Below are 26,302 nucleotides of genomic sequence, written 5' to 3'. Positions count from 1 at the left end.
TGTTGCAAGGTGAGTCACGAGATGTTGTGGTTGTTGTATGTTGAGTCACCGGTTGTTGCAAGGTGAGTCACGAGTTGTTGTGGTTGTTGTATGGTGAGTCACTTGGTGTTGTGGTTGTTGTATGGTGAGTCTGGTTGTTGTATGTTGAGTCACTAGTTGTTGCAATGTGAGTTACTAGTTGTTGTGGTTGTTGTATGTTGAGTCACCGGTTGTTGCAAGGTGAGTCACGAGTTGTTGTGGTTGTTGTATGGTGAGTCACTTGGTGTTGTGGTTGTTGTATGGTGAGTCTGGTTGTTGTATGTTGAGTCACTAGTTGTTGCAAGGTGAGTTACTAGTTGTTGTGGTTGTTGTATGTTGAGTCACCGGTTGTTGCAAGGTGAGTCACGAGTTGTTGTGGTTGTTGTATGGTGAGTCACTACGTGTTGTGGTTGTTGTATGGTGAGTCACGAGTTGTTGTGGTTGTTGTATGGTGAGTCACTACGTGTTGTGGTTGTTGTATGGTGAGTCTGGTTGTTGTATGTTGAGTCACTAGTTGTTGTATGGTGAGTTACTAGTTGTTGTTGTATGTTGAGTCTGGTTGTTGTATGTTTAGTCACTGGTTGTTACAAGGTGTCACGAGTTGTTGTGGTTGTTGTATGGTGAGTTACTAGGTGTTGTGGTTGTTGTATGGTGAATCTGGTTGTTGCAACGTGAGTCATGAGTTGTTGTATGGTGAGTTACTAGGTGTTGTGGTTGTTGTATGGTAAGTCTGGTTGTTGTATGTTGAGTTACTAGTTGTTGCAAAGTGAGTTACGAGTTGTTGTGGGACTGGGTGTTGTATGGTGAGTGTGGTTGTTGTGGTTGTTGTATGTTGAGTCACTAGTTGTTGTAAGGTGAGTCACGAGTTATTGTGGTTGTTGTATGGTAATTCTAGTTGTTGTATGGTGAGCCATTAATTGTTGTGGTTGTAAGTTCAGTAACTAGTTGTAAGGTGAGTCACTAGTTGTGGTTGTTGGATAGTGAGTCTGGTTGTTGTATGGAGTCACTAATTGTTGTGATTGATGTATGGTGGGTCACGAGGTTTTACCAAGCAGGAGACACATTTATGTGCACTTGTCCTTTGTGCAAAGCCCATGTCCACAGCACAATGGTGTATGCTCCTCTTTCATGGATGTGTGCAAGTACCATGCAACTTAAGAAGCGGGATGATGTGCAACGTTGCGTTGTACGTATCATCAATACCCCTCCACAGGAATTTAATATCGGCCCCGCACCACACAGGAGAAATGGAGCAGGAAGGAAGTTCCAGCACCTTTGAAGACCATGACTTTGAAGACCTCCATCATGGACTCCATCAAAGTCCACCAGAGCAAGTGCCTCGTTTAGAAGCTATACTGTGCAGATTCTTACTGGCAAGATGGAGAGTGGTCACTGGTCTTATATGCCCGCAACGATACCTGTGCGGAGCAGCTTACCAGATTCCACTGTCGGTCATCCACCAACATCCAGGACTCAGGCTTTCTGCTGCAGAGCACAAAGATATCTTGAAGCCTAATATACTTGTATTGTTGGTTCTTTTTTATTTGCACTTTTGCTATTTTGTTTTTCATGGTATAAGTGGGCACTGATTTCTGTTTTTTCAGTGCTTATTTGTAAAAAAAAAAAAAAAAAATTAAACAAATAGTATGGATAAAAATATTAATTCTAAAAAATACATTACAATATTCTTTGTAAGAAGTATAAATGATGGAATGTGGTTTGTTGAGTTTAATAACTATGTCTTAGTCTTAGGAATGCTGGTGTGGACCACCTAAGCTAATGTAAACACTGCCTGACATAATTGTCATTATTTATTTATCCATCTCTGTAGGGAATTGATTAACTTGCCAAAGCTTTGGACCGTCAGAGGTCCTTTATAGAACTGCTTGACTGGATTAAAAGGGCCACGAGGTTGAGAAAACGAGAATGGGTCAGTTTGGACTTGTCCCATAGACGGGTCTGTCTGTCAATCACTTGACGCGAGGATGTGGAGTGTGAATGAAGTCATCCAGCAGTGCTGCAAAGGAGGCATGTATTTTTTCATACTACAGAATAACTTCGCTTTTGTCTGGAGAAGGATGTGGTGAGAAGCCCAATGTTGAAAAAGCTTCAGATTTATCCACAGCCAGCCTGCGGACAACTTCACCTCAGTTAGAGTTAACTGCAGAGGACATGTTCCTGAGTGCAAGATTGGTGGCAGAGGGTGCAACATGAGACTCGGTGCATCCCAGGCAATATGTGCACAAGGAACAAGGTTTCTGCTGCTGTCATTGGCATTGGTTTCCCACAATTCACCAGACAGACCCATGCACAGATTAATCAGCAAAAAAGGAAACAATTCCCAAGTTATGAAATGGGACTTTTGTTGGCAGCTTTATCCTTTATTTTGTGTGTTGTATATCCATATTTCATAAAACTAACTGGTGCTTAGATTTTTTTTTTTTTTTGTATACTGAATCGAGGCTCGTGAAAGAGCTAACATTTATTTCACAAACAAATCAACCAGACAAACAAAATATACAAAAAGAGGGAGCGGAAGACAAGATGGGGAGAGAAGGGGAAGCACACAACCACAACATTTGAGAGAAGGGAGAAGTGAGGGAGGGAGAGGGCTTCGGGGGAGGAGGTGTGGGAAGGGGGGGGGGGGGGAAGAGGTATAAAACACAAGGGGACCGAAATTAGCGGGGGTAGAAAAGATCAAGGTTTTGGATGGGGGAGGATAAGAGATGGTGGTGAACAGCTGTTTTAAAGACCTGGAGGGTGGAGTGGGATTGAAGAGAGTGAGGGAGTTTGTTCCAGAGGCGGGAGAAAAGAGGAATGAAGGAGTGAAGGTGAGCAGAAAGTCTTGATTTTGGCAGTTTAACCATAAGAGGGTTGCAGGCAGATCTTGTGCGACCTGTAGGAATATTTGGGGGACAGAGCCCAGAGAGAGCTGGGGGGGCAAGGCCAGAGAGGAGTCGGTAGAAGACGGAAAGACCACCAACCTGCCTGCGGTGAATGAGTGAAAGGCCCTTGGAGTTAGCTTCATCGTGGGAGATTCCCCACGGGATGAACGGGGATAGCGGGATGAACACTTCATCGCGGGATGAACACAAATGAACTATTGAGTACAGTTGTTGCATGATATTGTTGCGGATCTCAAACGTCGGCCTTCCCCTTACCAAGGGGGGTGGGGGTGGTTTAATCCCCTTGCCTGTTATCTAGTCGAGGCGATCCGGGGCTATCACGTTCCTTCCAGTCGGTGTTAAATATGGTTGTAAGCCGAATTCTTATTACCTAAGTACTAACACCGGCCGCGAAGCAAGGAAATAACCCCACCCGAACCACGGTTTCAGTGGACACGCCGAGCAATAGCGAGCCGCGATTCGGGCCGTTAACGGGAACTAACCCGATTGGAGCGGTTGTCATCGTGCCACGCTTACCCAATGGAGAAATCACTAAGACAGTCGAATTAAGAGGAAAACAGGAAGAACAAGTAATTTATTACGCTCTGTACAAATAAGAAGAGGAAGAGAAGCAATGTACAGTGAAGAGGAAGAAGCAGATACACAGGGCAGCCTTATACAGTCTTATACTTATACCCTGGACACGGGCCCGTTCACACTCAGTCAGGAAGAACTCAGACTCTCAGACTCACTCACACGGGGTTTGTAGATGGTCAGGCGATGGTCCCAAGGATCTCGTTCACAGCTCGCTCCGGTCCCCGACTCGTACCGTGGTGAAGATGGTAGCCGGCAGGCAGGATCTCCGCGTGTCGGTGGCGCGGACAATTATATCGGGGAAAGGTAGGCTGGGTAACGGTTACGTTGTGGCTCACGGCCGGGTATGTAATAGAAGGACCGGCGCTTGATATGCACTCCCCGTAAGCCCACAGCCAAATTCCCACCAAGCCCTTGCAATCGATCAGGATAGCACGTCTCTCCCAATAGTTCACAATGGCGCTTTCCCCAGCGAGTCCTTGTAACCAACAATGCAATGCGCTCCAACCAAGTCCTTGTAACCAACAATGCAATGCGCTCCAAACCAAGTCCTCAAGTCCTTTGCCACTGCCGTATGCACATGAGTCCTCTAATAATGGCGCCTTCCACAAAAGTCCTTGTAACCAACAATGCAATGCGCTCCAACCAAGTCCTTTGCCACTGCCGTATGCACGCGAGTCCTCTGTAAGGGCTTTGCGCTCGCGGTTATATAGCGCCACTTCAGCCAACCCTCTCGAACCTCTAGCCACACCCTGTCAGGCGATGTCGCCTCAGCCCTGATTGGTTGGGGGCCCTTACCGTCCCTCCTGCCGTCGATCCGATCTCAGCCTCGCTGCCGCTCCACCCCCTTTTTGGGCCTTACCTCGTGGCTGGGCTTGTTCCAGCAAACCAGCAAACCAAGAGCAGCAAATGCTGCTGGCAGCCAAAGCGTAACAAACTGCGAGCATCCCAAACTGCGAACATCCCAAGCGTAACAAACTGCGAGTTGTCAAATGGGGCGCGGGATGGATTCTGCCCAACGAGGTGGAATTTGGAGGGTGGAGGCACAATGAAACGGGACCTATTCTTATTTGTTTTACACAACGCAGATGATTTACGAGGGAAATGGCCTTATCCTAAACACATACTATGACATAACTAATGTTCTAAATGGGCCTACATGTTGTTTGTGGCCTAACTATGGGGTGGAACCTTTAACCTTTAATGATGTTACCTGTGTGGGTTCTCGAAACCACAACAATATATACACAAATGGTTAAAGATGTGATTCAGCGTATGGGATTGACGACTCTTTGAATTGAAGTGCTTCGAATAGATTGTTTGTATTTTTATACACAAGGTTCGATTCCATCAGCTCTTTTATACATTAAGATATACATTAATTAAAGTCTGGGTTTAATTAGGTATAAGCAAATTAATTATTCGAGCTAACACTGCTCGCACTCTGTATAACCTGACTCGCTTATGGTGTAGCTTGGTTAAGCCACCTGGTCTTCAGGATAGTCATAAAAGCCTTAAGAATAGTTGGTGATTCCCCAGTATGAGATGTACCTGCACCAAATGTAATCATAAGGTGCTCAGATGTTTAAGTGTGATATTAATTTTCATGAAGAGCAAACTTCAATTAGATTGTTGCAAAAACATTTTGAACGAAAAAAACGGAGATTGCCACATCTAAAAAGCAAAATACTGTAAATAACTTTATATGCTGAACAAAACAGTGCATACCCCCATGCAATCTTTCGGTTTTACATCGTCTTGGTTTCAAATGCAGCGTTTGGGTATTCCTTTGAATGCATCCATTTGGCATACTTCAATTGCAGTATATGCTGTATTCATTGCCATTTTTTTTTTTCGAAGATTATTCCACAGGAAAGTCCAAGCCCGGTGTTGGCTTAGCGGTTGGTGTGCCGGCTTGGGATTCGCGGATCCTGGGTTCGAATCCTGGGCAATCGTTGAACACCAGCGGGGATGACTCAGCCTGTCATCCTTCTGAGGTCGGCAAATTGAGTACCAGTTCACTGGTAATTCTCTGTGTGTCGCAAGAAAGGCGACTAACAGGGTTGGTGGCAGGAAGGGCATCCGGCTGTAAAACATTGCTTCAAAAAGCCAACCATGGTTCTCGAAAAAGGCCAACTCCTGCTCTGCGTGGAAAAATGGCTTCTAAAGGTGGTTCTTCTTCTTCTTATTCCACAAAAAAGAAGACAAAGATGAATGAATTCATGCAGATAGACATGGAGCTTGTACTTTGGGAGGGTAACTTCTGGAAGAACACCATATTTGGATGGAGAGAGGAGAGTACGGAAGGAGCAAGATGGTAAAACGATAATAAAATAATGGCTGAATTCCACAGAACGTTGATTCAGGTGTGCTAAATGCCGTGTGAAGCAGGGAGAGGTTAGCGTTTCGGGCATTAACCTTCGTCAAAGAAAAAAGAGCAATAGATAGATGGTGAGACCGCCAGGCCACAAAACTGCCTGTACTGAGCGAGAGGTAGAACCAACAACGGCTCTCCTGTCATGAGATGCGAATGACCTGGATGGACTGTCGACTCCCTGGGCTGAAGGGCAGGGCAAAATGGAAAACAGCAGCACCAATTCATTACGGGTTAGTGAGGGTGCCATATTTAATGGCATTTCAGATGAAGGAGTTGTACACCATAATAATCTTAGGATGGCTTCAGAAGGACTTCGCCCTCTGGAGAATTCCAAGGAGGTTGACGGTTTTGGTGGTCAGCTTGGAAATATGATCTGCCCAAGACAACGTGGAGCTGGGCCAAAGACCTCTAGAGACAGTTTTTCACAAAGGATCACCCGAGCACACCTTATGCCCATACATAAAAATTGGATGAGCACAAACTTATGCTCATGTACGAGGGCGTGTTGAAAAATAATGCCTCCTATTTATTTTCTCCAAAACAGGTCAAGATATTTCAATGAAACAAAGACAAATACGAACATCAATCTTTATTCTACCATGGTGCATATTTATTTCTCAACACACACACCACTGCGGTGCAAACATTTCTGCCAACGCTCAAATAGTTTTGTGACGACGTCACGATAAAACGGCATGTCCTGCTGGTTTAACCAAAGCTTTACAGCGGCCTTAACATCATAATCGGAAGAAAAATGTTCTCCACGGAGATGTTCCTCAAGTTTGGCATCAGGGTCTGCGCTGTAAGGAACCACCTTCAGAGGCCATTTTTCCCCACAGAGCGGGGGTTGGCCTTTTTCGGGCACCTTGGTTCCCTTTTTGAAGCAATGTTTTATGGCTGGATGCCCTTCCTGCCGCCAACCCTGTTAGTCGCCTCTTGCGACACATAGGGAACTACCAGTGTACTGGTACTCAATTTGCCGACCTCCGAAGGATGACAGGCTGAGTCAACCCCCCTGGTGTTAATTCAACGATCGACCGGGATTCAAACCCAGGATCCTAGGATCCCACGCTGGCACCCTAACCGCTAAGCCAACACCAGGCTAGGGTCTGGGCTGTAAGGCAGGTGCTGTAAAGTGGTGATACCGAGACGACCAATTGCTTCAGTCATTCGTGCACTAATGTGAGGCCGTGCATTGTCATGCTGGAGAACAATCTGCATGTCTGGACGAACACTCAAAATCCGTGCCTTCAGTTTATCTGGAGTTTCCACGCTGCAAAAAGACCTTAGAGGTAATGGTGGTACCCTTTTGCATGAATTCCAAATGGACTACCCGCTTAACACCCCAAAAAGCCATGTGCATGACTTTCCTGGCATATGCTAATGTCTCAAATTATTTTGGTGCTGATGGCGGTATTTGTGGCGGTATTTCATTGACCGTCTCCTTACTCTCAGGATGGTAATGGCGCACCAAGCTTTCACCTCCAGCCACAATATTGAGCAAGAACTGGTCGTCTTCATGTTCATAGCGCAACAACACACACTGACAACGTCGTGCTGCCCTCTGCCATCTTGACTGACATAGCTCCGAGATGCCTCGTGTCAGAAACATGAAACTTCGCATCGAGTGGCAGGAAGAACTAATGTGCAAACTGCATTTTGTTTCATTTGAATAAAATGAGTACTGATGCAACAGATGTACTGTAATGTGTTTGTACAGTGTTCGAGACAGATGAGAACAAATACACCATTCGGTCATGATCTATTCATAAAGCAGAATACCACAGCAACCTGTGCTGTACATCGTCATGTTTATCACTTCATTGGCATTTTTACATGGGAGTTTCCAGTTTTTTTTCAACGGCCCCTAACTCTTTGATTGAATCCAATGTAACAACATTCACTGAGCAACATCTATTTCTGTAGGGCTGCGGTAATAATGGTGGTAAATTGCTATGTACATCCTTAACTGGTCATTTTGCAGGAAATACCAACGATAACTTCACACTGTGCATGCATGAATCCTTCGGTAACCTCCCAACATTGATGTGTTTTCAAGGTAAGGAATAAACCAGGTGGTTTTGCCATTACGTGTACAGTTGAGCAGTCATGGAATTCAAACCCGGAAAAAGGAAAAGGGAAAGCAACAAGGCCTTACCCACTTAGCCAATGAGATGCTCCTTTTTTTTGTCTCAAAACAAGAATAAACATTAACATAGAAATTAAAGTTTTTACATTTTAACTTTCAAATTCCATTCCTGAAGAAACTTGGAAAGAAGAATATTGTTTGAGATAAATTTTGACAAGAAATATGTAAAAATAAATCAAACAAGTACAGATACATTCAAAGTACACCACCCCACATGCCAAATAAATAAATAACATTCTCCAGCACGCGGAATTGCCGGGGCGTCTTAGGCGCCCAGCGATACTGCCGTGCAGCACATAGAGACGGTATTGGGAGGGAGATATGTACAATAATTGATTAATTAATTGCATAATTAAAATCAATAAATAGCAATAAAATAATTTCTTAATCAATTGGCTAATAGCATACTTCAACCACCAGTGTTTCATCTGAAGCTGTAACTTTTTGAAAATGGATGAATTAAATAATTAATTGATTAATCAACAAAATAATAAATTGATTAATTGATTCATCAATATATCAAAAATATCCTTTATAGCCACATCACTTGGTCATTGTCATGTCTGAATATATCAGCTGCCTAGCTCAAAAGGTGCCTGAGATATTGCCCAGATGAGAAAGAAAAAAACTAAGTGATTCATAATGAAAATAAATAAATAATAATCATAAAATAATTAAATATTTAATCAATTGGCTCATATAATATCTTAGGTTGGTTAGGTTGGTGGAAGGGATGAACAAGGGAATGAAGGGAAGAGTTTCAGTTGGTGTTGGGATGTCGGAGGAGTTCAGTGTGAACATAGGTTTGAAGCCGGGAATCACTCTCAGACCACTCATGTTTGTGATGGTGATGGAGCAGGAAGGTGAACATGAGGGGTAGTATGGGGAGGATGTTGCCATTGTTGCATGCGGATGATCTGGCTGTTGTGGTGGAGAGTGGGCAGGAGATGCAGGAAGTACTGGGGGAGTGGAATAAGGCATTTGGGAAGCATGAGATGAAGATGAGCATGGAGAAGACTGAGGTGAAGTCGGTCAGGCAGCAGAGGAAAGAAATGAATATCAGGTTAGAGGGAAGGAATAAAACATAGAAAAAGGTTTGAGTATCTGGGGGCAACAGTTACCGGGGATGGTATATCCGAGGCAGAGGTGCAGAGAGGAGGATTCAGGAGGGTGTGAATGTGAATGCATGGAGAAGGGTGGAGGGAGTCATGGCAGACAGAAAGATGTCAAGGAGATTGAAAGGGAAGATTCTGTTATCGTGTGTAACACAGGCCTACCTTCATGGTCTGGAGACGGTGGCACTGACAGAGAGGCAACACCAGAGACTGTGGATTTGTGAGAACAACTGGGTCAAGAGGATTGTAGGAGTGAAGAGGGTGGATATAAGGAGAATGGATTAACTGAAGGAGGAGATTTGTGTGCAGATGAGCTTTACAGGGAGATTAGTGAAATGCTCGATAAGATCGGCTGGACATTTGGTGCGGATGGGAGAAGAGAGAATGGCAAAGAGAGCAGATAGGTTGCTCTCTTTCTGCCGATACAGATAGAGATAGGATGCCGATAGAGATCGGCCCCCTTCGGTGCCCGGCAATGACGTTATGCAGCGCCTGGAGATGGCATAGGAAAGCAGTGGTGTACAATAATAATAATAATCGTAATAGATTGATATGATAAGATTTGAAATAGTTTCTTTGATGCACAAACAAATGTCCCAAGGTGTCACTTGTAGTCACAAATGTTGACTTCAAGCATTTTCTTATTGAAATAACTACTTTAATCATTAAAAAAAGTTGTATCCAATCTCTGAAGTTTGAACATTTTTGTCCTATATTTGTAAGATTGCAATATGTAGTAATTGGCAGTAAAAGCACTTAAATACTGTTCCTCTCAAACGGCTCATATATCCATGTTCTGTGATAGTTGCCTTTTTTATTAGCTTCAAATTAACTTATTTTGTGTGCGCATAAATCTTTACAATTCAATTATAGCTTCAGTTTCCCATACACTTCAGGGTTAGCACACACACCACCACGGGGCGCTATTTTGGCTACATACATACACACATGCGAGACAGCTGGATTATAGTAATATTAGTCTTGACACGAGGTTTTGTCACACTTGGCAGAACTGGTCAAACACTCAATAGCACAAACAAATAATGTACCTACCAGCAATAGTGACGAGACCACTTTTGCTGACCGACACCAGATGGTTGCGGCAGATAGACTGAGTATCCTTCGAATCAGGGTCGGTGACCAGTGGTCGAATACCACTCCAAGCAGCCAGTACATCCCCCCGACGAACTGTGGATCAAGGAAAATTGCTCATTTAAAAAAAAAAAAAAAAAAAAAAAAGGGTTTTAATGTGTCGGGGATCTGAAGACAGCTCTGAAACCGAACAGAGAAGGAGTCATAATTTTTTTTCCCAACACCCAGTAATTATTTTTCCTGCCAAGCAAAAAAGTGCCCAATGGAAAAGAACTTGTTTCTGGTGACCGATAAACCATGCAGTTGTCTTACCACCAAAACAAATAAATACAGCATTGGTCGTTCAATACTGTTTTGTGTTGATAATAATTGTGCCGGTTCAGCTACCTATATTGGAAGCTACCTATACCAAACCCGGTGCCATCATGGTTAGAGTATCTGCGCTTAGTCTGGGAGGTCAGTGGTTCGAACCCAGGCCGAGTCAGAGCTGCTTCCGATAACTTCCCTTCAAAATGAAAGACCTTCAAAATGGTATGTGCTGCTTCCTTGCTTGACACTCAGCATTTAAATAGGATAGAACACAGACAAACAACCATAAGTTGGTAACAATATTGCAGGCTTTGATGTGGCTAATTGTCTCCTCCTACGTTCAGGTTTCATGTAAAGCAACTCATATTATTATTGTTATTATTATTATATTATATTATGGCAGCCTAATAATTGATCAACTTAGTGATCTCCAGTTGAACCATGGTAAAACACAAGATAATGAGCCAATATGCCGTTATGCTGCTTAACAAAAATTTTCATTGGAATGTTTATAGCCTTGTTTTGCTTTCTTTATTAAAGAACCAAAACTTCAGATGACATTTTGAAGAAATATTTCGTAATTTGAAGAATGAAGATCACTAGTCTTCCTGGTGAAGGCAAATGTCGATCTGCATTGGTGGACAGGTAGAATGATGGGCAAAATCAACAGGAGATTGATTGAGGTGTGCTAACCACCATGGGAAGCAAGTAGAAGCTGATGTTTAGGGTGTTAACAGTTTTTTTTTGACAAAGACTTTTTACGCATAGAGAAAAGGAGACAGGGAGGGATAGAAGAGGAGAGAGAGAAATAAGTTGCGCAAAGTAGTAAGAGGCGTTTGAAAGGAGCAACTTGTGTTTGTAAGCAAACTCGTTCTTTGTTTGGTTATATCTACCGAATAGTATTGGTTATTTAGTTTTCAACTTGAAAGTCCAAAAATTGTTTGATATTCTATTGAATTGATTTTTCTTGACTGCTACCAATTTTCAGGTTATTGATTTAAATATTGAGTGCGCTAAGGAATGGAAATATGCCACTAGCTGTCTGGTATGAATGAGTGCTCTTGTCATACCCTTCTAGTAAGCCATGTTATATGGTCGTTATTATACAGTGGGTACTTTATAAGGGTATAGTAGATTATTTTTGACAATTATTCAAACGTTGGGGAGAGTTCGACCCAACAATCGCGACATGTCAATAAAATAGTTTGCAGCAATTTTCGAAGAGCGACCACTGGGTACTGTGGTTTATGTCCAGCCAACTTGTCATTTTCTTGCAAGAAATTCACAAGGCAGTCATTAAATATCGATTTTGGAAATGTTAAGTCGTGATCGAATGGAAGCAACTGCAGTGATAAAGGGCTAACTGTGACAAATTATATACATCAATGTCATACATATATCTTGTCTGTAAAAAAGAAACTTAAATACAATATAACAACCTTGCCAAGAGCACTCACCCTCTACATCTGGGCTGAGGTAGTTGCGCACTTCATTAATGATGAACTGAATGTCCTCCTCTCGAGGGGATGGGTGATCTGTCACCTCTGTTGGTGTGTCTGTAGTTCCTGCAACAGTCATTCGCTCCCAGGGCAAGAAGAAGATCACACGGCCATCACTTGTGGCCGGATCCAGCAAGCCCATGTTGTCGGGGCTATGGGAATGCCAGACATGGCAGGGCTCATAAATTAGGGCATCGTGTAGGGCTGTAGGCCCCGGGCAAACTGCAGCCCCACATCGGACATGCGGGGTGATCGACTTGCTGAGAAATTCAAAGCCTACCCCTTCATGATCTCAACAACTATTAGTTGTTAGTACAATTAAATGATCACACTAGCCTAAGTCAGATGCATGGAGAGATACAATTTCCATCATTTGCACTTTAATAGTAGAAAGCTTTACACATTTGAGTATTCAACACCATTTTGTTGCCTAAAGAAAAGGCAACTAGAATGCATTGCTGGCATTGTGACAATGTGACAACATAGGTTTCCACGTTTTTTCTTGTTGCACTTCTGTAAATTGCAGCTTAGGGCCTCATGCCTCACAACATGACAATTATGTGTGAAACAAAGCTATTGTATTACACTTGTTTTTCATCAACAATATGCAGCCCTTTCACTGCAGTGCCAATTACATATGGGGCCAGCTGGAAAAGTGACAAGGTTAAAGAGAAACATAAGAGCAAAAATTGCTGAGAGGCAGAAATTAGCCTCATTTTTCAGTGCAAGATTTTTGTTCGACAAATATATGCTTCTTTAAAGGATTGTATGATATGCAGAAGGTATAACTATAAAAAGTACACTTACTTTGTCAGTCGATGATAATTTAGCATTTAAAAAGAAATCGAAAAAAAGGAGAATGGTTGTCACAATCACTGTCTCAATATAGCTAATATATCTACAGCTTCTACAGTGGCCTGGAAAAGTATTCACCCCCTCCAAAGTTTTCACATGTTGATGTCACCTACACTTCCTCAGCACTACTTGTACACAAGTGTACACACTACCTCAGATGAGCTTATTTAATGATGCATTCAAATCAAACTTAATATATAGAGTCTTCACAAACTACTCCAAAGTGATCAAGGTAAAAATAAATGCAGACAAAAAAGTGAAATTAACAGAGAAAAATCTGATGATTCTCAGTTGAATAAGTATTCAAACCCTTTGCTAATTAACCTTAAATAACTTCAGGAGCAAATTATTTGTTGAAAGGTTACAAAATAAGTGTAATAGGTTTCACCTACATGTATATGTAATCAGTGGTTTATCTTAAAAATTAAGCTCATCCACTTATCTAAGGAGTTTTAAGGTGTGACTCCCTTGGTCAACCAACAAGGCAAACTTAGCCACTTAAAGACCAAGGACAAACACTTAAAGACCAAGGAGCTTTACAAATAAATCGGGCATAAAGTGGTGGTGAAGCACCATTCAGGAGAGGATTAAAAGAGTATTTCAAAGTCACTCATTATCCCTTTGATTACTGTGTAATCCATCGTTAAGAAGTGGAAGACATATCATACCACTCAGATTTATTATAACTGTAGGCATGTGGAGAAAAGTTTTGTGGCCAGACGAGACAAAAAAAATTGAATTTTTTGGTTTAAATTCAAAGCATTACGTCTGGCACAAGCATAATAGAAAGCTAACTGTCGGCTCGGAATCAATAAGAGATCTTTTTCATCATTAGATAAAAAGGGGCTTGTACTATTATACAAAGCCATTGTATGACAAACACTGGAGTACTGCAATATGATTTGCTCACCTTTTTACAAGAAAGATAAAGATTGCCTCGAGAAGGTGCAATCCATCCAAGAGCGACTAGATTGTTACCAGAACTTCGTAGACTGGAGTATCCAGATAGATTGAGGGCACTTGGTCTAACCACTCTTGCATATCGGCGAATTAGAGCAGAGGTGATGCAATTTTATTTTTTTTAATTTTCAGAGGATTGGATAATGTGGATGACAAGACGTTTTTCACACTAGAGGAGTCAACCAGGACAAGAGGGCATTCCCTCAAGCTGAAGAAGTTTCATTTTAAGACTACATTCAGAGAGTGTACCTTTTCCGTTAGTTGCATAAATAATTGGAATTATCTTCCTAGTCATGTGATGGAGTCTGCCACATTAAATCAGTTTAAGTCTGCTCTTGAGCAGCATTGGTTTGACCATCTCTTGAAGTTTAACCCCTATATTAGGGTTTAAGACAGTGACAAGGAGAAGATGCCTAGAAGAGAAGAGAAAGAAAGACGTTGCACAAAGTAGTTGCTATACTTTACGTCTCAAAATCCAGTAATAACAGAGCACATCACCCAGTCAACACCATCCCTACTATCAAGCATGGTGGTGGCAGCATCATGTTATGGGGCTGCTTTTCATCAGTAGGAACTGGCAAGCTTGTCAGGATAGAAGGGACAATAGAAGTTGCAAACTACAGGATAATCGTTGATGACAACCTGGTTGAGTCAGCCATTAATCTGAAACTGGGAAGGAGATTCAGATTTCAACAGGACAATGATCCGAAGCACAAAGCTAAAGCGACATTGGAGTGGCTGAATAGGAAGAAAATAAATGTTATTGAGTGGCCTAGTCAAAGTCCTGACTTGAACCCAATGGAACATTTATGGTGAGATTTGAGCATCACAGTCCAGTGATGATCCCCATCAAACTTGGCGGAACAAGAGCAATTTTCACGTGACAAATGGGAAAAGATTTCAAAATCTCACTGTGCAAAGCTGGTAGAGATTGACCCAAAAAGAGTCGTGGCAGTCATTGCTGCAAAAGGTGCTTCCACCAAGTACTGACATAAGGGGCTGAATACTTTTTCATCTTCTGAATTTTGAGTTGTACATGCTTTTGCAGGTATGCCTAAACAGGTAACCTCCTTCAACTATCACAGTGTTTGGTTTGATCTCTTCAGTCATGAAGAAAACAGATCATTTGGGAAAAAGGTTTCTTCATAATTTGTAAGTCATCTAAATGTGACATTATCGGTACAGGGTGAATACTGTTACGAATTTGGGTAGTGATATATGTAGAGCAGAGTAGATCTGAGTAGGTACCATGCTTCGTGTGTCGCGGTAAGGAACACTTCCTGTAATAAGTCATGTGTAGGCATTTGTCGGGTTAAGGTGTATAATTGTGAATCTACCAGGAGATTCGTGTGTTAGGTAGTGTAGGGGTTAATGAGTAGAACCCTTGTATGTCTCACCTGGTAATCAAATCTTTGTCCCTTATGGCACTACAGACCACATAGACACTTGGCTAGGATCCCTTAGTACAACATTAATGACGCCCTTCCCCCCTGACATGACTTAGGAAGAAATCGGGCTACACCACCGCCGCACGGCCGCCACCATTTGCACCTCCACGAGGCCTACCCACCTCGCGTAGCACGTGCTATAACACAAGGAGCAGGAGCGGGAGTGAGAGTGACGCAGTGGACATGACCTGAGCGAGCCGGCGAGTCGGTGGAGGCTCTGATTGGCAGGGGAGTGCGCCAAAGCCGACATAATCGGCCAGAGATATTAGCGGGGGCCGGACGCCAATTCGGGAGTCGAGGGTCGAGAGTTCGTGTGCACAGGAGTTGAGTGGAGTTGTCGAGCAGTACAGTCCCGGTGCGATCCTGACAGAGTTGAGTTAGAGCCGAATGCCATTGCGCAGTTGAGACTCGGCGTGGGCAGTCCAGAGCAGTTGGATTCGTGATCGAGAGTAGGTTTTGCAGTGCGCAGTTGGCAGTGAGCAGTTGAGAAGCAAGTTGGAAGGACGAGACGTGCAGTCACACCTGCGTTCTCTCCGTTCCTGTCTTTTCGTGCTTCGTGTGGGGATCGACCTCGTGTGGAGCCGCTGGCCTGCGTTGGGTGCCTTGGAGCTTGGTGCACGGACCTCGTGGGTGGCGAGAGGATCGGAGCTTGGAGCGAGGCCTCGTGGGTACATCGGGGCCGAACTGAGCCGGGGTGGACGGCAAACAATACAAGACGACGGACAGATAAGCTCACACCACATTTCACGATTTAACATAACGTGTTCTTTTTATTAATTCATATCCCTCGTCTTGTCTTTGATATCTGGTGTGCGGGATCCCGATTTAGGATCATTTCATTACCGGCGCGTGCTTTTACTGTCTTTGTCTTTTCCTGAATAAACCCTTATATTATTTTTGTACATATTTCTGAACGCAGTTTACCGGGTGGTTGATTTTAATAGATAAGGCTGTGGGGCTCTCGCCGTTCCCCTCCATTCCGCACGCTTGGGTGTTTTAGGTTTTGGAATCCGCCATTGAGTTTCCGCCTCGGAGTTAAAGCCTTCGTGATCGGCAATCCGCAACTCTGGTGTTAATCGGAGTTGCGTGACAATACTTTTGCAGGCCACTGCAGATGCCACTGGTAAGCCACTGTTGTGAAGCTGAAGGTAAATGTTTCATTGTTAAAAGTTAACGCTTTAATCTGTTATCTCACCTGTAGTATCCTGGCATTATGACATGTACTCCGGCGCTTGGTTGGCAAATGTTTTTCATTTTCGGGTCATCCATTTTTCGTAAACTGTCTGTGAATGGGCCAGTGGCATTGATGACACACTTGCTGAGTATATCAAACTCCTCCCCTGAAAACAAGAGACAGAAATGTTTAGGGCAATGTATTCCACTTAGAACCAAGGTTAAGATGTCATACACCATGCCTATAAATTCGTTTGAGGTGTGATAGACTAATTCATTTGTATCCACTAGCAAGTTCTTGCTGTGTACACTCAGCTTCTGTCAGTGTCCATTCATGAAGTGGAACCAAAACCAAGCCGCATGATGAAACTTCAGCCTGATAATGTGGCCGAAATGGCAAAGTAATATTTCCTCTTGAGTAAAATAGGTTATTCCATGAATGCTAAACTGTCATCTTAAAAATCAAATAATTTTGAGATAGTGGCCATGTTGTTTTTGACTGCCAAGCAGATATGCCATCATGAAAATGGTACTTTCCTGCACTTGCCTCACATGCCAAGTTTTATGTACTTGTTTTTTGTTTCCATATTTTTCCTTAAGTGCACATACCTAAGTAAATTTACCATCCTTGAAGCAACCTGTACTGCAGAGAAAGAACCTGCAAATGAAGCTGATTAATTCTGCGTGTCCCTTTGGTAGAATTAGTACATCTTCTTGGTTAAAAAGAAAGGTGGACTTGCTATGCAAAGACAGCATGCTAAACAACTTTTGATGCCATTTTCATGCAATGAATTAGTGATAGAGCCAATGTCATTCTTGCACACATTACTTAAAGGAACAGTCTGTGCATTTTTCAAAGGCTTTAATTGAATAATCCATGTTTCAAAACCTACATCGGTGAATATGTGTGACTTGTAAGAACAAACGAATCAATAGAATGACTGCTTTGGGTAGTTTGTAGAGACTTGCTGGGTCGTGCCATTACCAGGTGCTGGTTTTGCTGACGTCATCCGTCCTATGCGTAGTAGAAGCCCACCATATTCCGTTAGCGATAAAGATCAGTTACCTACTTAGTATATGCCACAGTGCATTGCCTTTGGCTGTTATAATAACATGGATGATCGGACTAGGTATAAAACAGAAAACATTCGTTTATATTCTTTGCCACTTAAACAACCGGATGGTTGTAAGAAATGTTTACAGACTTGAGACTCCCTCGAGTTCCTCGGAGACTTCATACACTCGGAGCACTTTTGCCCCATTTGATTTGAAAGATTCTTAAAAATTAGTTGTTGAGACTTAAACCGAGAAATTTACTGAAACCAAGATGCTGTCCCCATCACAGATAATACCTGAATACCGAGATCGGGCATTGCTAAATTTGTGGTGATATTGTGGGAACTTTTTTATGCATCACATATCCCTATAGATTTATTTGGCAAAATGCAACCATTTACAATAAGAGAACATGCAGCCATTTGATTATGTGGGAGAGAGAACAGATTTTTATATGCATATAATCAGTCTTGAGGAAAAAAAATCTGTACATAATGGACGGTATGTATACAGGTATGTATACTGTACATAATGGATGGTATGTATAGTGTACATTATGATTGGTATGTATACTGCACATAACAGATGGTATGTATACTGTACATAGCAGATGGTATGTATACCGGTATGTATACTGTACATAATGGATGTTATGTATACTGTACATAACAGATGGTATGTATACTGTACAGGATGGATGGTATGTATACTGTACATAATGGATGCTATGTATACTGGTATGTATACTGTACATGTCAGATGGTATGTATACTGTACATAATGGACTGGTATGTATACTGTACATGCCAGATGGTATGTATACTGTACATAATGGATGGGAGGTATACTGTACATATAATGGATGGTATGTATACTGTACATAATGGATGGTATGTATACTGTAGAATGTAGATAACAGATGGTATGTATACTGTAGAATGTAGATAACAGATCGTATGTATACTGTACATAATGGACAGTATGTATACTGTACATAACAGATGGTATGTATACTATACATAATGGATGCTGTGTATACTGTACATAATGGATGCTATGTATACTGGTATGTATACTCTACATAATGGATGGTATGTATACTGGTATGTATATTGTATACTGCACATAATGGACGGTATGTATATCGGTATGTATACTGTACAAAATGGACAGTATGTATACCTGTATGTATACTGCACATAATGCATGGTATGTATGCTGGTATGTATACCGGTATGCATACTGTACATAACAGATGGTATGTATACCAGTATGTATACTGTACATAATGGATGGTGGGTGTTTTCATTTCTCACACCTGACTCCAGGCTTTCATTGCTCGATTGCAAACTGTCTTCACTAAAGTCATGAACAAGTTTCCCCTTGGGTTGAAATGAATAAGGTCGTACCCCACTTATCGCAAGTTTGGTCTCCAAAAACGAAAAATAACAGGATAAATCGTGCGTAATAACTGGTTTCTATGTCAGTGGTTCGAAGCTTGGGATGGATACTGTCATCAGATTAGGAGTCGCACTGATTGGTCAGAACTCGGTCATTTCCAAGCAAAATTGTTGAAATATTTACTTTATAAAGTTTATTTTAAAAAGAAAACAATGATTTCTGGGATTATTTTTTTTTACCACGTTGCGATGATGTAGACACGAGATAATCTGCCCGGAGTGTTCCTCTAACTTCAACGCAGCAGAAATATAAAAAGCAATGGGATCTGTCTCAAGAGCTTTCCTCGCTAGTGGAAAGAGACCTCAGTTCTGCCTCAATCCAGCTCAGCAAAGTGCTGACCTTGCTTGTGGAGATGCAGCCCCTTTTTGTTAAGTACAAGCCTACTATGCTGCCCAATGGTCCACAAAGTTCATCAAGCTGAGAGATGACCACTCACAATTGAAAGCACTGTTAATGTTAGTGATCGAGATTGTCATTTTAAATACTTTTTTTTTAAATGACCAAGCATGGAGGAAAAGTGTGAGATTCTCAAGAACAATTGTCGTATCAAAATAAATAAGCAATAAGGGGAAATTGTATTACAGTGAGCTTTATACTAACCAAACCACGTTATAAATAACATATAAAAGTTACAATGGACTGTGGAGAAAACAAAAACAAACCAAATATGGCAATTCGATTTATAGGAATATGCATTATTTATTGTGGACATAAATTCAGAAAAAAAACAGTTTGGAGAGAGGAGGGTGAATGGGGGGAATTACAATAATGTCACTGTTAAGGATAGTATTTTAGCTTTGCTCTAACACTATCGGCTTGTTTCACTGAGAGCCACTCCCTTAAACCACATGGAAAATGGATTCAGATCAAAATGGTTAAACTAGGGGGCAACTCGGTGAAGGTCTATCCCTTTCCTGCAGAGGATCTTTTGCCAAGATAATTGGACAAACGAGGCGAAATGACCTTTGGAAATACTACAGTGTGGGTGAGCAATGGCAGGGTCTACGAGATCAGTCAAGTGCGACTCTGTCGTCGCATGAAACCCCGATTGTTTTTCACAATCATGTGGGCTGCATTGCGGAAGTGGAAGACACAGCTAAGGTGAAAGTGCTGCCTGAATAAATCCAAACAGTGAGACACTGCCTGGAAACCTTAACGGTAGCAAAGAAAGCTACATTGAGCGACACAGACAAAAGCTTGTTCCTGGCGGAAAGCCATCCAGCTTTAGTGACCAACACGCCTGGGCCGTGCGAGCAAGCAGAATGCCTTCGCTTATGGCAAAGTGCAAAGTTTGTACATAAACACACGGCTCTAAGTACGCTCTTTACACACGCACGCATACACATCTTCCTTTGCTATTCCAAAGACTGAGCATTGTTCAAGACAATATTTAAGAGGATAATAAGTCATAGACATTAACTTTGCTTAAAAACATGAGGTTACCATTGATAGAAAATAATAACATGAGCCCCAAGTAAAAATGCATTTGTAAAACATTCACTCTCCACCAACAAGGCTACAAAGCTTGTCTTTCATTGTGATAATTAAAGTGATTAGTCTGGTCATACATTTTCTAATCTGCTCCCAATTTCTTGCTCTTTTTTGACACTTGTAATATGCAAAGAAGTAAAATAACTGTCACTTTAAAGACAAAACATAAAAGTAGCTGTTAGGCTAAAGTTTTGCAGAGACTGACTATTTGACTTAAATCTGCTGAAACTTCTGGTGGAAAATCGTGCAACTTGCACAGAATATAACAATTAGGCATTATTGCACCTTATGGGGATCACCCAGGTGTCACTTCAAGACAGCAATTTAGGTTTCAGCAAAGACAGTAACATTTTGTAGCCTTATCCAGGTGATGAAGGCCATCAAACCTACTCGACGAGTAGTGTGATTAAGTGACAGGATAATTCAGTAAGCCGTGTGCTGGATGGTGAGCAGCGTGGTCCTGGATTCAATTTATATGGAGTCAAATTGAAGTTGAACTGTCTTTCAGTTGTAGCCCGCAGGAGGCATCGCAATGTGAATGACACCATGCTTCGGAGGAGACAAAGCCAACCGACCAGGCTTAAATCACCTTGACATAAAACATCCCATGGTCTGTCTGTACTTTTCAGAAAAATAGACATCAGTACAACGGCCAAAACAAATTCTGCTGTACAATGATTTAAAATAGGATTTTCTTTTTTTACAGCGCTTAAGTCTCATGGAGGAGCATACATACTAGTCTAGTAGGAAGACTAGGTCCCCCTGCACCCCCCGGAGATATACTTCTAATCAGTGTTTCTAGATTGGAAAAAATGTGTAGAAAATGACTAGCTATGGCCCCAAGCTGAAATAATGTCCCACATACCATTTGTATGCAAATTACTGCTGCCATTATCAAAAAAAGACTAGGTCCCCCTGCACCCCCCGGAGATATACTTCTAATCAGTGTTTCTAGATTGGAAAAAATGTGTAGAAAATGACTAGCTATGGCCCCAAGCTGACAAAATGTCCCACATACCATTTTTATGCAAATTACTGCTGCCATTATCAAAAAAAGACTAGGTCCCCCTGCACCCCCCGGAGATATACTTCTAATCAGTGTTTCTAGATTGGAAAAAATGTGTAGAAAATGACTAGCTATGGCCCCAAGCTGAAAAAATGTCCCACATACCATTTTTATGCAAATTACTGCTGCCATTATCAAAAAAAGACTAGGTCCCCCTGCACCCCCCGGAGATATACTGAAACTGGCAGTGACTGGTGATTGAAATGCGGTGCCTTTTTGTGTTTCAGGTCGAGGTACGTGAACTCCCCACGATCTACAGCAACCAGGAAGAGACTGATACCAGGGTGGTTCTGTACCTCCATCATGCTGCTACCATCGGATACAAGAACGCTGTAGTCAGAACACCGGACACAGACATCCTCCTGATCCTGCTCCACCATGCCCACAACATCAAGCTGACGGTGTACCTGGATACAGGGTCAGGGAAGCATCGCCAACTTGTCAACGTCTCTGAGCTGGCAGAATCCCTGGGAGAGGACTACTGTGCCACTCTCCTGGGGTACTATGTGTTCAGCGGAGAAGACTGCACCAGTGCCTTCAAAGGGAAGGGAAAAGTCGGGCCCTTGAAAAAGCTGGAGAAGAATCCCAGGTTTCACAGGGCATTCGGTGAATTTCACAGGGTATTTAGAAAAATAAAACTTTGTGTTAACGTCTGTGTAGACGGACCTTAATATGAGTCTATTATTTCGTAAAACTGTGATTATTTTGTAAATAAAGCACTAATTAGCATACTAGTATACCATAGACACATGTAATCATGTTATGAATAGTTCTATCATGATCTATGCCCTTCAAAACATGGGTCTAGACACCTTCATTTTTCAATTATCTGCAATATTGGCTGAGATATGTCAAAAATCGTTTTTTTGATAATGGCAGCAGTAATTTGCATAAAAATGGTATGTGGGACATTGTTTCAGCTTGGGGCCATAGCTAGTCATTTTCTACACATTTTTTCCAATCTAGAAACACTGATTAGAAGTATATCTCCGGGGGGGTGCAGGGGGACCTAGTCTTTTTTTGATAATGGCAGCAGTAATTTGCATAAAAATGGTATGTGGGACATTTTTTCAGCTTGGGGCCATAGCTAGTCATTTTCTACACATTGTTTCCAATCTAGAAACACTGATTAGAAGTATATCTCCGGGGGGTGCAGGGGGACCTAGTCTTCCTACTAGACTATACGTATCTGCAGGATTATGATGTTAAAAGACCTCAGTACAATTTTTGCAACATAAGTAACAAGGACGCATTAAGTAAGAGAGGATGAACCTGAAGTCACCATGAACCTGAAGCATGACGTTTGCAACTGATGTCACAGTATCGTCAGGCAAGAATTAAGATAATAACAACAAATAGAACCACCTTTAGAATCTATATATATATATAGATTAATTTAGACACACTTTATTTAGGTCACATAGGAGTTTATACCATACACAGGAACCAATTTAAGTATAGCTTTGAAGAACCACCTTTAGAGGCCATTTTTCCCTGCAGAGCAGGGGTTGGCCTTTTTTGGGCACCATGGTCCCCTTTTTGAAGCAATGTTTTGCTGCCGGATGCCCTTCCCGCCGCCAACCTTGTTGGTCGCCTTTTGCGACACACAGGGAATTACCAGTGAACCGGTACTCAATTTGCCGACCTCGGAAGGATGACAGGCTGAGTCAACCCCCCTGGCGTTAATTCAGCGATCGACCGGGATTCAAACCCGGGATTCGAACCCAGGATCCTAGGATCCCAAGCCTGCACCCTAACCGCTAAGCCAACACCAGACTGTTGATAACACCAAATGGGCCACTCTAATTACATAGGATAGGTTGCAAGTACTTCCATAGAAGTAGAAAATAAATGGTGATTGGTCAGTTAAATAAGGGTAAAATTGTTCTAAAGCTGAATACATCTACCGGTAAACAGTCACACAGACATCAAATTGCATATTTTAGTTTGATGAAGAAAGATTGAGTAACAATGGATATTACACATAGCCTGACAAATCTTCACTCTTCCTTGAAACAAGTTGTCATTTTGTAAACCTGAAAGAAGGTTGTCTAGAAAGTAAAAACACTTGTTTTAACGCTATCCATCTCTAAAATATGAACCAACACCTAGCTCACAGTATACTGTCAGAGTAGATAGTTGCAACCATGTTTTGAGGCACAAAGCATTGAGGCTACTGAGGTTGTCACCATGGATTTTTTTTAACCGAATTCACAAAATAAGGCAATTATTGAATGCGACATTAACGTACCAGTAAGGTTGTCACGACAATGTGCACCACGCACTCTCTCTACATTCGTCTTGGGATCGTGCTGCTTGAGCAACCGGAGAACTTCTGTGTGGTTTGCCACAGCGGCACCATAGCGAGCCGCTGAAAGCACAATGGCGAGGTTCATCCTGGCGTCATTATGCTGTCCTGCGGGCCGATGTGGATGAAAGCAACGATTGTTACATGAGAAAATACTTGGTGAGTGACAGAATGACGTTTGGATCAACAGTTTGCATGAACAAGGGTCTTTGCCACAAGTCAGTCGAATGCCATATTCTTAGACCAAAAGCGTTTGTAGAAGACAAAGAAAAATGATTACAGAGGGATTGTACAGAAAACAAACAAACAAAATCCCTGATACAGAGTGCATTTTACCAAACGAGGTCAGAACCAAAACATATTCAGAATTATAATATCAAAGTTTTAAATATGTCTAACTTTAAAATGTTTTTTTCTTCACAATAATTAACATCTTTCTTAATGGGAGAACTTTGCGTTTGCAACCCCGTGAATGTGCTGCAGCGGAAACATGGTCCTCACTTCTAACTACCATAGTTTGATCCAAGCATGTTCCACATCAACAAACATTACAACAGGGCTTTGCTTCCTCAGTGAGCAAAGACATAAGTACAGCACAGCATCGTGTATGAGCAATGAGCCAGCACAGTGCCTGCGGCTTACAGAGATCCACAATGACACAGGGGAGCCAAACACCCCGTCAGACAGCCTGCCGGTCTCAAAGCTGCATGGTGCAGAAATGGTACAGTGACAGCTTGAAACTGGATCTCTCAGTATTTTTACACACTATTATTATTCTCCAAACACCAATTCCCAATTTTGTTTTGACTAACATTAATGGTTAATATTGTAATTGATGCAAAGTGTTTATAATTAGCAAAAAAAAAGTATCACCATGGAAGATGCAATGGAAATGTCGTCTGTGCATAAGAAAAAGAGACAAAAAGAATAAGGCAATGGATCAGACAGAAACTAGATTCGCTCACAAATTCATGGTCACAATTAAAAAAAGAAAATGAAATGGAACCCGGGATGGGCCGATTGCAAGAACAGACAACCAATGGATGACAAGAATAATAAAATGGCAATCTAGAGAAGGAACAGAAGAAGCAGAGGAAGACCAAAGATTATACAAACAGACGAAATTGAAAAATATACTGGAGTACAATGGGACAAAATTGCAGGGAATAGAAAGGAATACACTACATTGAGGGAGGCCTTCATCCTGCCCTGTATCCTGAAATAGGCCAGTCAAGTTCAGCGAATTCAAAGTTTACAATTACAATGTGCGATTTGTAAATGTATTGCAGCACAAATGGCTTATTGAGCAAGATAACCCAAATTAAATTGTATCAAACCAGTGTTAGGTACACAACTTTGGTAAATAAAGAAAAGAAAACATCTCTCAAAATTGAGAGAGAAAAACTGATAACAAAACAAGGAAAGGTGTAAATCAATGGAGATTTAAAAAGAAACGTGTACACCTATAGTTAGCAACCTTGCAATTTACTGTTACAATATAATTGGTGGGAAGCCTAGCACACACTCAATGACCTGGAAAAACATACATTTCCTGGTCGAACAATTGGAACGGAAAAAAAATTAAAATGCCCATTCAGTCGATAAGTGTCAATCTCAGGCAAACTGACGTAGTAAAGTGGAATATAACATTACGATTTGGATTTCTACAAAATCCGGTCATCTTGAACCCCTACCCATTATCTTTTCTATCCTCATTAACCCTCTCTGACCTATTCACATCGATACTTATATATATATATATATCTATATATATATATGTGTGATCCCAAGCCCGCCAACCTAACCATTAGGCCAACACCAGGTATAACATCGATACTTAGGTTGGTATTTTTGCTTCCCTCCTTTCTTTCCTCCTGTTTGTTCAACGCTTTGTTGCATGTGGTCCAACTGCCCCCACTGTCGTTGAGTTCCCTTCTACATTCTACCATCTGTCACCTTGCTCTTTCATGAGCCGAGACTTTGAAAATCGAAAACAAGCTATAGACTAGATAATTTTATTTCAGAACAAAATACAACATTGTGAGGAATCAAAATAAGAAAAATGTGAGAGATTTACGTGATATTCGATAATATATCAAAAACCACAGCGCCTTTTGACTCGAGTAAAATCCTTGAAAACTAAGGCTTTCTATTCAAAGATGACACTTGGGCAAGATTTCTCTGTCAAAATAATTCTCCACACAAAATAATTAACTTTTTAGTTACACAAACACCAGAAGAAAAACCAAGATGTCAGTGGAAGCTCAGATGACGTAACAACCTTTTGGCCTTCCGCATAAGCTCAAGAGGCCTAAGGTATGATTAGGGCTGGTGTGGGACAAGATTGGTGTACATAAGCGGCAACAAATGCACACAGGAAGTTTCCGAACAAGGGTGGAGTGGCAGCTCAGCAACGCAGACGTTATGAGGATAAACCTTAGGGCCA

At 41.8% G+C, this 26,302-nt stretch overlaps 1 protein-coding gene across 10 annotated transcripts in view; it reads right to left on the bottom strand.

The window, feature by feature from the left end:
- Positions 1 to 26,302, bottom strand: part of GPD2 (glycerol-3-phosphate dehydrogenase 2) — a 274,919-nt gene that overhangs the window by 63,099 nt on the left and 185,518 nt on the right. For all 10 annotated transcript variants that reach the window (XM_068123093.2, XM_068123084.2, XM_068123092.2 and 7 more), the window contains 4 exons: positions 23,800 to 23,964; positions 16,497 to 16,641; positions 11,997 to 12,190; positions 10,192 to 10,326 (listed from right to left, as the gene is read on the bottom strand). In XM_068123093.2, coding sequence (XP_067979194.2) covers positions 10,192 to 10,326; positions 11,997 to 12,190; positions 16,497 to 16,641; positions 23,800 to 23,964 — 639 coding nt within the window. The remainder of the gene's footprint in view (positions 1 to 10,191; positions 10,327 to 11,996; positions 12,191 to 16,496; positions 16,642 to 23,799; positions 23,965 to 26,302) is intronic.

The sequence above is a fragment of the Myxine glutinosa genome, chromosome 7 (assembly GCF_964187855.1).
Source record: "Myxine glutinosa chromosome 7, kmMyxGlut1.1, whole genome shotgun sequence".
Taxonomy (NCBI): Eukaryota; Metazoa; Chordata; class Myxini; order Myxiniformes; family Myxinidae; genus Myxine; species Myxine glutinosa.
The sequence above is the reverse complement of the archived record's forward strand: the minus strand, read 5'-3'. Positions and strand labels throughout refer to the sequence as shown.